This window comes from Nyctibius grandis, chromosome 5, assembly GCF_013368605.1.
Source record: "Nyctibius grandis isolate bNycGra1 chromosome 5, bNycGra1.pri, whole genome shotgun sequence".
Lineage (NCBI taxonomy): Eukaryota > Metazoa > Chordata > Aves > Nyctibiiformes > Nyctibiidae > Nyctibius > Nyctibius grandis.
Genome location: NC_090662.1, coordinates 9,891,438 through 9,903,691, shown reverse-complemented (window position 1 = coordinate 9,903,691; position 12,254 = coordinate 9,891,438). Strand labels below are relative to the sequence as shown.

Sequence of the window (12,254 nt, the reverse complement as noted above, 5' to 3'; positions counted from 1 at the left end):
TCTTGCCAGTGTTTTGCTATGGAAAAACTGTTCTCTGTACCTCCTTTCAGTGGAGACCTTCCAACATCTGCAGAGGTGGAGCATGAGTCCTTTAGCAGTGACAGTTCAACTACCAGAGGTCTGGGCTGGCTGGTATTTCTGGAGTCACCAGTAACTACTGGCAATGGGGTATTTTACAGATTAGTTTCTTGCACAGAGACTTGCCTTACCAGGTGTTTTGCATGCTTGTGAAAAACCCAGCTTGATGGGAAGATAGTGTAACACTCCGGTGAAATTTGTCATGAATCAAGTCCAGGCTTACTTCCAGGCACGATACAGCAGCAAGGTAAATAATAGTACATACCCTGAAAGCATATAGCAAGTGAGCTGTCTGCATGGATATATCTACAGATGCAAGTATGTAGGGCTCTTCTGCCCTTGATCCAAGAAATTCATACCTAAGCCAGCTCCTACTGTTGTATGGCTCCATTAATTGCATACTGTACAACAATATATTTGACATTTCAGTATACATGCATTAGAGGCACCACCAGCCAGCCAGCTCTGTGTGCAGGCAGAAATACCTTGGTTCTGCCCACAGCTAACCAGCCCGTCCATATAATTATAACCCAGCAGACCCTACTAAAAAAAAACCCAACCAGAAAAAAAACAAAACAAACCCTCCCCAAAGTGGAAAGAAATAAAGGAACAAAGATTTACATTTAAAAATATATTTATAATGTTAATTTCATCTAACAGCAAATACTATATTGTGCTATATATTGTAGCTAGATTTATCTGATATAACCAGAAATGTACTGCCAACTAGTTTGGAATTTTGTTCAAATGCTTGTGGGCACTCATGGATTTCCCAGCTGTATCTAAAAGCTGCCTATGGGACTCACAGAGAAAACTAGAATGTTACAAATATTAAGGACAGGCAACTGCATGTTGTAGTTGGCCTCTTAACATAATTAACCGTTTTTTGAATTATTTCTATTGTACTAATCCTGATCAGATGTTTCATTAACTGACAGTATTACTTAGTTCATTGTCACCCGTGTAAAAATCTGATCTGATGGATAGTTTTCAAGAGAATTCAGGCTAATACAGTTTAGTGACGGTTTAAAAATGTGCACTTCATATGACAGCTGGGCTTTGATCAAATGTTTGCTGTATATCCAATGGCATATTTTTGCAGAATTCCTTTCAGCAACGTATGGCCTCATTATTTGATGCACTGTCAGTGAACTCTGTACAGCACAGTCTGCAGGGCTTTAATATATAAGCTACAGTATAGGGAGAGACGTGCCAGAAGGATTTTAATTTACACTTCCAACGAATTTTGCTTTAATAATTCATGACCATTCACTTGAACTCTGTTGGAGGAAGGTTTTTTATATCCATTGTCCAACTAATTTTGGATCAACGTATACAGTGCAGTGCAGCGATCTGTGTTGGCACATTAACCCACTTATTATATTCTTAGGCTGAACGCATTTGCTTTCTTCCTAGTTTTTTTAAAGGTTTGATTTCATTTACATTTGGAGGATGTATGACAGGGAACCAGCAGAGCCACTGTGACACATCCCATTTGTAATCTTACACAATTCACTAACTTAATGTGGACCTATTCCTCTTGATGGGTTTCCCTCAGGTATCACCACAGCACTCGAGCAGTTTAAAAGCTTTAATGCCTCTATTCTCTATCCTCTGTCCTTGCCACTAGGAGTTAATTGATTTTTTTTAATGTTACCATAGGAGATGACATCACTTGCATAAGGTCACACCAGCAGTTAGGACCAGTACCCACATCCCCTTGACATCCAGGCAGTGCCTTAGTCACCCGGCCACCCTTCTCACCAGAGACTACAAACTGCTGGCTGTGATTCCTGTGGCAAGATCCATGACTCACATACCACTTCTTCCAGTGTTTTACTCTTAAGCCCTTGTCCAAACTGCAGAAAATTGCAAGCAATCACAGTTTCATTTTCCATAAACAAGAACTTCACAGAGCTGCATAAGGAGTAACACGTGGCCAGTGAGTTCAGACGGCAGGTTATCAAAGCTTTAACACTCCTGTGTTCACTGATCACCAATTTTACTATTTTCAAGGGTTAGAACACGCTACTATCAGACACTACAAGAACTTCCTGCTTGTGTTGCAGCAGAAATCAATTTATATTTGGTTCAATAGAGTTGTTTTGCTGGTCTATTTTTAAGTTGCTTTGTGAAGGGTGCTAGCATGACAGTTCCTGGAATCTGAAACAGCTATACTGAAAAAGAAAACAAGAATTCAGGCATCACCACCTCCATTCAATGCAGAACTATTTCCACTTTGGTTTAAAACCACAATAACTTTCCTTTGTCTCGTGAGGACAAAGCGAGGACACAGAGTGCACAGATGAATCAATACTTCACTGAAAAATAGCAAAGCTTTTTAGACACTTAACTGGTTAGATACCAGGGAATTGCCATAACCCGAAGATTAATATAAAAAAGGTAAGGTGTAAAACACCACTTCTAATTTCCTTTTCCCCAGTAGACACTTGTGCCCTAAGACGATGAGGCAGTTTCCATCTTGAGGGAGTTCTGAGGCTTCATTCCCTACAAAAATGGTCAACACTGGAACAGGGGTTCAGAGAAGTTGTGGATTCTCCATCTTTGCAGACATTTGAAACTCGACTGGACATAGCTCTGAGCAATCTGATCCAAAGCTGAAGTTATTCATCCTCTGAACTGAAAACGGGACCATATGACCTCCTGACGTCCCTTCCAACCTACATTTTTCTACTAGTTCTTTTAACAGATAATGGACAGAAGAATAACCGAACTGGATCACACATTGAGGGTCTTCAGCAACATCCAACACTGGTGGATTGACAGCTGTCAAATGGCTTTTCCTACTCTCTAGTGATCACCTTTATCCTTCCAAGGACTCTTCTGATGAGGGCAATTCCTACCCAATCTGCTCACAGATCAATTCCTTTACTACTGAAATCTGTCTGAAATCAGGTGTGCTTTCCTTTCATGAAATGTCCAAAAGCTGCAGTAATTCAAGAGCTGATTCACAAGCAGATCATAAATCCTTGTGTCAAGAATAGTAATGTGTTCATAGGGCAAGTGAAGTACGCACAGAATAGGTACAGACACTGCATTAGCTGTGTAACTTAATCCAATATCTCAAGGCTGCCAGATATTGTTCACCCACACAGTCCTGGTTTGCCCATCCCATGAGAACTGAACACAGAACTGAGTGTCAGAATTATTGACGCTGTATTTGAGATAATGCTTTTGTCTGCACTGATGAGACAAGAAGGGGATCTCTTCCAGGATTCCCCCCACTGGAGCTAGAAGAGGAAGCTGAGTGAGAAATACCACTGGATGGACTGCTGACATCCAAACCAGCCAATGACTTCTGCTCACCCAAAAGACAAAATATCAGCTGTGTGTTCCACCTTGACCTCTCTTTTCTGCCAGTCTATTACCTTCCAGTTAGATCAAGAAGTGGAGGCCACTGTAGTTACTACACTAAATGCTTCTCAAGGTTGTGGGGAGAAAAATTACTAGAAAGGATTTGGCCTCCATGCCAGCTTAGCTAGAAAACAGATATAGTGGAGAAGATTAAGTTGTGTTTCCATAGCCACGCCTGAGCAGGTGGCAGACATCCACCACAGGTGCTTGTTCTATAGAGGATCCCATTCCCTGGTAAAACAGTCACTCCCCAAAGAAACCAGGGCTTGAAGATATCCAGGATTCTTCATGTCAGATGAGCCCTGTGTAAGTTTATTAAACCCCTTGGGATCATCATGATTAACTGTCTTCCTTAAGCTATTCCCCACTGGGCTTTAGTGCTTTTAAACCACTGACCCCTTGAATTAAAGAGGTAGATTTCTCTTTTCACAGCTGTGACTCAACACAGGGAGGAATTCAGAGACATCTGAAAACAAAGCCAGGCAGAATTTAAAGCAAAATCCTTCAATGACAGATTTAGAGAGTGATGGCTGCAGCTGGAACTTACAAATATAACAAGTAACTAAATGAGCATACATTATACAAAAGCCTTACATGGACAGACCTTGTGAAGGGCAATTTCTTCACAAGAAACCAGAAAAACAGAACTACTAGAATAAATCATCAGGAAAACTAGATACCGGCTGTTCAAATTAACCTTGGTCTATGGGTCCTTCAGAAAACTAAGTGGTCAACCACCTCTGAAGTGAGGACATAGGTGATAGCATGTTAGACGAATTAATCTGCAATGCAAAACTGAAATCCCTGTGCCCAGAGAGAAATAAAATGCTAATAAGATGTAGTTTTTATCTTTGTATAATACCTTTCACACATTCAATTCAAAATATACTGTAACCAGCACATACATTATTGAGTCTTTGCAAAGGAAATGTATTATTACTATTCCAGTTTCAGAGCTGGGGAAGCAGATGCTAAATGTACTCAGTAGCCATCCTAGGTGAATTTGAAGTGAGTAAGAAGTGGAATCAGTTTATATTAATTAATAGTTATTGATGTTACTATCTTAAACATGATATGCTTCTTTCTACCTAGTTGAATAAATTACCTGATGTAGCATATCAATTTTAACTAAACATGCACAAGTGTAAAGATGAACTTCATAAAATGCAACAAATATCTTGAAGATACTCAAGCATGGAACACAGTTACAGAGGAATAAACCTATTGACCATCTTCACACAGTACTGCAAAAGCAAAACAACAATGACTACTGGAAACTCTCCTTCCCTTGTCTGCTCAGCTGGCGTATGTGACTTGCATTAATGGCACAGGGAATAATGTACTTGCACTCAGACCCAGGACTGACTGATGTCAAATGAAGTTCAACCATTCATATTAATGGGGATCAGCATTTGTCTGAGGGAATGGAAGGCTCTTAGACCTTAGGGTCATGAATTGACAAGCTATCGAACATTTTCTCTGTTGTGCTGACCATCCTCCATCCCCAGTGAGATCAGCTGTCTAGACCCTTAGTCCTACTACAGCTGCTTTGTGCTCCTCCTGAGGCACAGAAAGAGCTCATTGCTAATTCTTTCTGCGTAATGTGCAACGCAAGGTGAGGTCTCACAGCTCCCTTTCTAGGATACACAGTATAGTCACATTTCTCTGGAAGCCAGGAAAAATCACAGACACATACCTGTAAACTGTGAGTTTTCTTATTCTGGAGGTCTGTGATTGACTAAGACATATGGTGACAGAAGTGCCATTAATGAGGAAAAAAAAAAGGCACTGAAAGCATTATCTAAAAGGAACAAAGATGGCTAACAATTTGTAACAATAAAATTATTGCTAAACTGCCATCATCTCACACTATTAATAAACTAGGAGAAGGCAAAAAAGCAGTTTTTCTTTCAGATTACTTTCTGGAAAAATACCTTCTGACAGCATTTTTTCTTGACAGGTTCCAGAGCATCTATAAGCTTGTGGGTTGTAATCACTCTAATGATCAGCAAGCAGCTATTTCAGACGGCTGATACAAGTCTGTGGCTGATATCATCTGCCAAAACATTAAAATATGCAAAGAAAAACACTGCAGCAGAATTTTATTCTTCTTACTATTTAAGTAGCGCAATTTTGGGAGTAAGGACAGTTATAATATTCACCATCATCATTAATACTCATTAAAATAAGAACAATGACAGCACTGATAACCAACCAGTTTTTTTTAACTTTTTTTGCAACAACAATTGTGCCAGATGCAAACTTAAATTTTATGAATGATAAGAAAGTTGGCTGTTTCCAGTGACATTTACAAGTTATAAGCCAGCTCTAGCAGTCAGGAGGTGCAGTGTGAGTTAATGCAAAAAGCCCACTCAAACCTTGGCATCTCTATTCCTTTAGAGGCACCTCAGCCACATTCTTGTTTTTCAGAAGAGCTTGTATAAACATTAAAAAACACAAAACAATAAAAAGATAAGAATCCAGCATGCAAGGCCAATCCTAACAAAGGATGAGACAAATGAAGAAAACAAGATTAAAATAAATGTCTTATGTGCATAATAAAAGATTTCAATATTATGAGTCACTGAATCGACTCATGAACTATGAATTCACCGTGCCCCTTTTAATTGTTCCACATAATGATGTCCTTTCTGAAAAAGAGGAACATCTTTAGCAGACATAGCTGCTACAGCTGATTGTTTCTTTGTTGATGAATAGTATATATGCACTGTAACTCAAGTTACGGTACGTAAGTGCGGTTAAAGGTTTAGAAAGCAGCACACAGGAGATGTGCAGCTAGATCAGCAAATCCCTTCTGTATGTACTTGGAGAATTACCAGGAAAAATAACCAAGAAAACAATTCAAATCTATTCCTCTAGTAATATAAGATGAAATGGAAAAGCTAAAAAGGCAAGACTGCAAATCTATGCAGTCAGTAACTGAGAAAGTAACCACATTTGAGCTTCTTTCAACATTAAAGTTGTCTCTCAATTTGCTTTCCTTCACAATATGCATCACAAAACACGTTACTGATTTTCTACATTTAAGCAGTTCTGGGTTTTCTCCACCTTCAACATTCATTTCCTGTTCCAGAAAAAAAACCCTCTCACACAACAACTCCTTACTTAAATAAGAATATAGAAATGTTTGTAATGGCAAGAGTGAAGGCTCATCCAGTCTAGTAGTCTGTTTTCAACAGTAAGTGTAAGGAAGAAAAAGAATAGAACATTCATATATTCTATTTCCCCACCCTCAGTGCTCCCCCTTCTCTACATCTATTTTCAGCTCAGGAGATTTCCTGAGCCTATTGTGGCTTGTCTATTTTGTAACCCCCAAGTAGATATCACTTTCAAGTACTTGTCCAGCCTCCCTTTGAGCCCTTGTAAAATTCTTGCATCTGCAACACCATCTGGCAAACGAGTTTGTGTGTCTAGTACCCAATGTGTGAAGAACCACTTCCAATACCAACAATGCAACGTGACAACTTATTCATTTCCCTTCATATACCACCATCTTCATAATATTAGCCAGAAAGTAGATTCTACTGGGCAATAAAAACAGGAAGATTCTGATTGAGTTGTGATGATTGTCTATTTTAACATTAGAGGCATTACGCATGCTACGTCTTTACTTTGTATAATAGACTCACACAGCGGCTGGGAAATTATAAGTCATTTGGTCAGAGAAAATTAAGAAGGTGATAGTAGTGGTCAGCTCCAATGAGTGTTTGCTGCTGAAGAAAAATATCTTGCTATGGTCACCGTACAAGATGAGATGTAGCATTTCACAACTAGATCTTTGGTCACGATCCAGGACCAGCTCTGAACATTCAACCAAAGAATGTTCCAAGGTTGGCAAATACATGTGTGGGGCAAAATCACAGCTTAGATCAGCGAAAGAGAAACCCTCCAGGTTTCACAACCAACAGTAGCTCAACACCAGAAGCAGAAGGGCTCCCACTCATTGTTCTTGGTGAACACCTTCAAGTGGTAGGATAGAAAAAGCATCCCAGTACCAAAAAGTTGGGTAGCTCTGCCACCTCTCTCCCTGACAAGGCCCTCTGCCTCTCTCACATTGCAGCAAAATTCAATTTTGCTGTACTGAAATGGCCAAGTTTTCCCACATCCAGAAATCTTACTCTCATTATAAATGAAATAAAATGGGGGAAAAAAGGGGTTTACTTTTGCACAAGATGATAATATATCTTTAAAATCTTCTGTTCTCAAAATTGTTAGCATAAATAATTTAAGAAATGTATTTTAAGATTTACACTATAAACTGACTATATGGAAATACAGTTATAAGGTCTATTAATCTTCATGTTTCAAGGTGTGAGTGCTGTAAGAAACAGCATCTTGCAATTTAGAAGAGTAAAATGGTGAAGATTTATGACTTCCATTGAAACATCTGGTCTTACCCACTCTTGGTGCCAGAATGGTAGGCTGGATGACCTACTTGTTTATTCCAGTCAGGCGTTTCTTCGACTCCTGGATTTTATGTTAAGACATGATGAACATCTTGCTCCCACTGGAGAATTTTTACTCTCATGAAGTCAATAGGTCAGAACTTGAAATTTACAGCTCATGAAAGGGATTCCTCATTTGAATTTGTTATGTTCTAGTGGATCAGTAGACAAATAAATATACTAAAAAACAATTGTACTTTATATACTCCATACTTATACTTCATACATGCATAGCCATTAATTTAAGGGCCTGTCAGAATACAGCTTCTTTAGCAATATCCCACATAGTGAATCACGAGGGGTAGTAAATATCCAAATGGGTTACATCTCATAGAAATACTACAGTGAGCCCTATGAAAAAAGTTCCTTTTCTTTTACAACAACAACAAAGTTTTCAACTCACTATTATAAACTGTAATTATTCCAAATGATCAAATTAGTTGTATTTACTTATTTAGAATGAGAAGTTATATATTTTTATTATATCTATCAAAAAGCAAGTTTCAAGTTGATAGTATCTGCAGTGGATCACAGTAATGTATTGACATTTCTGTCATTGCCTAGTCAGTTTCAGAGCTGTTTCAAAAAACACACATATTCAAAAGTTCCATGACTTTTTTACCAAAAACTAATATTAAAACGATGACAGAAAACATTACACTTTCTGAAAAAAAAAATTCTCATTAAGTTTTAAAACAGAAAAGTTACACCTCTTTTTTAAATTACAGCTACTTTATAAGATTTTCCAAAGGTAGCTACAATTTGGCTTTGATCCTGCTATTGCAAAGTGCCAGAAATACGTCATCATAGCAGGGAAAATGTTGTGTGCACACATATGTATGTGTTTGTCTACAGTCTGCATAAGCAATTGAAAAATATCCAACATACACACACAGCAAACCACATAATTAAAATTGCTCTTATGCAGAGTAAATTTGTCTTTAAAGTAGAAAATAATGGAAGGACAGCAGAGACTCCTCCGTACTAAAACATAATGCTTCATTTAATGAGTAATCCCTGGAGCACATGGATGTTTACCTAAATCTGGGCAAGCTCAAGTGCATGGACAGACAATTACAGTACTTCAGCTGACATGCAATAACTTGTTAAGCAGCTGTAATGCACCCACATTCATTCATGGGCTTATAGACTGCATTTCCATATTTTCCTCCATGCCAATATGACTTTTGACTACAAAATATTAAAAGGCTAAAAATTGTCAACATGTTCAAAGTTAGAATGCCTGGATCTGGATCCACAAATCACTAGAGACTGATAAAAACTGGAACCTGTGTCAGAAGTCTCTCCAAGTTTGGCACATACTGTGTCTAAATCCACTCTGCCTTCAGAAAAAATAAAAAAAAAATAATAACAAAAACAGAGACAGACAAGATTTTTCAATAGGAACAACAGTACAGTTAGGTTGCATTGTTTCTTAGATGAATAATGGTTGGATAGCAGATTTATTAATATGACCAATTGGTTGAATATGATGAAAAAAAAATTTAAAACATGTAGAAATAGGCTGTAGATCAACAGTAAATGCTGGCAAATGGCTTCAGAGAGTCTCCAAGTTTTGCTTTGGGAGAATGGCAAAAGGAGAAGGGATATTGCTAAAGCTTCACTTCCCACCACTTTTATACCACTGCCTTTTGTCAAAGTGTAGGGTGCAAAGTTCTGAGACTGATATTTAGCAAAAGCACAGTTTAAATTATTAAAAAAAGCAAATCTAATAGATGAATCTGGAGTTGCAATGCACATGGAACATCTCAATATAACATTAGTATTATTTCAGCTATGTTTTAATGTTTCACAATGTACACAGGACAGATTTCATTGCTTTAATAAATCCTGCAGAGGCTATTGAGCACTTTCTTCAGTGGTGTGGTGACTCTTCACTTCTCAATGAAATCTGTGAAAGCTGAAGGCAGTACTTCAAACTACTCATTAATTTTCTAGATTTTTAGAATTTATGTAAAAATCTTATTTTTCTCTAATTTCATATTACTAGGTAAGGAAAGTTAAATACAAACAGAGAATATACACTGTCCTGCTTTGTAATATGTGACCTCTAGAATCACAGAAATGCCCACTTTTCTGTATTTCTTTCAATGTATTTGATCCAAACTTCTGGCTGCCAATGTAAAAGCAGTTTTAAGGTGATTTGTAATGTTGTTATATCCATGATAGTCTAAGGATATAAATGATGCAAGATTCACAGAAAAGTAACTTGTACATACTCAGATATAGGCATACAAATTATGTATGTGTGTCTTGTTCCATAGGGAGTTATTGTGATTCACCTGAACATAAGTTTCTAGCTTATTATTATCTTATTTATTAAATATTAAGAATACAATGCATTTTAGAAGGTTTTTTTAATGAAGCAGAAAGTACCAATCAACAGTCATCTATATTTTTGTTGGCATAGTTCTGTATTTCACATAAGAGACCTTTGATATCAAAGCACGGCTGAAATATCAAAATTCCTTCAAATACTTATCTCTTTTAATGATAACTGCAGCTGCACTCAAAAGCTCCTGCCCTTGGTATAACTTACATTCCCACAGGAACATAAATCTCTGTGAGGCAAGGGTTTAAAAAAGGTGTTCTTCTCAGGGCACTGGAGAAGCACACATGATGCTGCATAATAGCACTACTGAACTAACATGCTGAAATATACATTCTTTCTATTATTTTTTTTCCTGAAGCTTTTATACTGTCACATTAATAATCTGAAAACAGTCCAAAAGAAAAAACAGGATGAAAGATCCAACAAATTCAGAATTCAAATACTGTCATTTGGGCCACTGAGCATCTTCAGTGGAAGCAATTTAGTCCAAAGCATGGGAATATTGAAAAAGAAACATTATGAAGAGACAGTACTGAAAGCTGGTTGTTATCTATTCGAGATCAAAGGGGATCAAAGCAAATATGAAACTGTCTTGTAGATGAGGTAATAATGTACATACTGATCTTGAAATGAATTGTTTAAATATTCATATTTCTACATTTCATTTTAAAAGGTGTGCATTTAAATCCCATGAGTAAACCAAAAATGATAATCACAAAATAGTAATATAAAATTAAATTTAAATATGAGATCTATTCCATCCTTGAATCAAAAGTATTTCTTTCATCACAGTAATGCCATATTGTTTTTAAAACCTAGTGACTATATTTGTTTAATTTAATGTATAAGTCCCTGGTTATCACTGCAGTTTTATTCATACATAAGTCATTTAATGTTCACTGCTGTAGCTGTTTGATGTATATTTCCAAAACCTGAAAAAAACCTAAGACCTAGAGACACATCACCACCTATTGCAGAAATGTCACTCACGCTATGAATAAAGCATAAGCTTAGAAAAACATCATCACCCAACAAACAAATAACATTTGCTGAACCAAACACATGTGTTTGGAATTGTGCTCCCAAGCTAATTAGAGGCAGGCTCTGGTGCTGTACTGCAGGACACCGCAGTTGAGAAATCCCTCAGACTGGTCATGTAGAGTTCATCAGGCTGTGCAACAGCAATCGCTTAACTCTGGGAGCAGGAGGCATGGCAAGAAATCTTAGAAACCAAACTGGGAAACAACGTTGTCATTTTGTCTTGGACAACCTCGGCTGTGCAAGGAAGCCAGCAAGAAGGATGGGGACCTGGGCGAAGCTGGCCATAAAGCAGGATTGTCATTGCAAAGGGTGAGCCCCGATCTGGGGGACAGCTGGGTCTGTTTTACAGTGGGAGATCACTGACGGAGATGGTGGGCAGATAAGAACAAGAAAGGATGAGGCCTCCTGAGAAAACTGGAGGCCATCACCTGCTCCTACAAGCACTACCCCAAACCACCACTACATCTGTATTCATCTGTGTCAAGCTGAACTGGGGCAAGACTACACCTGGGACACCATGGTGATTGGCACAGGAGGGATTATTGCCTCTTGTTAGTCTTCCTCTCAAAAATGGAGGACAACCTATATAAAACAGAAATTATTAACTATTCAAATAGCAACAATTGAATGGGAACATGCATACCCACAGCTGGCAGATTATCTTATCCAAGGAGACTATCAAACTCAGTCACAGGACACCCTAAACCTCTATGCTCATGTTAAGCATCTAATTCTAAACTGATGTTTAATTTAGAAAGCTACTGCTGCAAGATAGCTAGCTGTGGCTCCCTGGTACATCCAAAGACAGAGAAACAAAAAATCAACTGAAGGAGCTTGGACACTCTCAAAAGCCTGTTCTATCAGTAGGTACAAGTAATGAACTAAAGGATACACTCACTGGGATCTGGCCCAGTCTGATATCCAAATTGGAGGACAGAAAA

The 12,254-nt window shown here is 37.9% G+C and overlaps 1 protein-coding gene across 3 annotated transcripts in view; it reads right to left on the bottom strand.

Moving 5' to 3' along the window:
* The window catches only part of SEMA3D (semaphorin 3D), a 152,625-nt gene that overhangs the window by 114,943 nt on the left and 25,428 nt on the right, over positions 1 to 12,254 (bottom strand). The window contains exon 1 of one of the 3 annotated variants that reach the window (XM_068400481.1): positions 5,388 to 5,476. The exons of the other annotated variants lie outside the window; for them this stretch is intronic. Coding sequence (XP_068256582.1) covers positions 5,388 to 5,425 — 38 coding nt within the window. The 5' untranslated portion in view covers positions 5,426 to 5,476. Of the gene's footprint in view, positions 1 to 5,387; positions 5,477 to 12,254 lie in introns of those variants that run through there. 3 annotated transcript variants of the gene reach the window in all.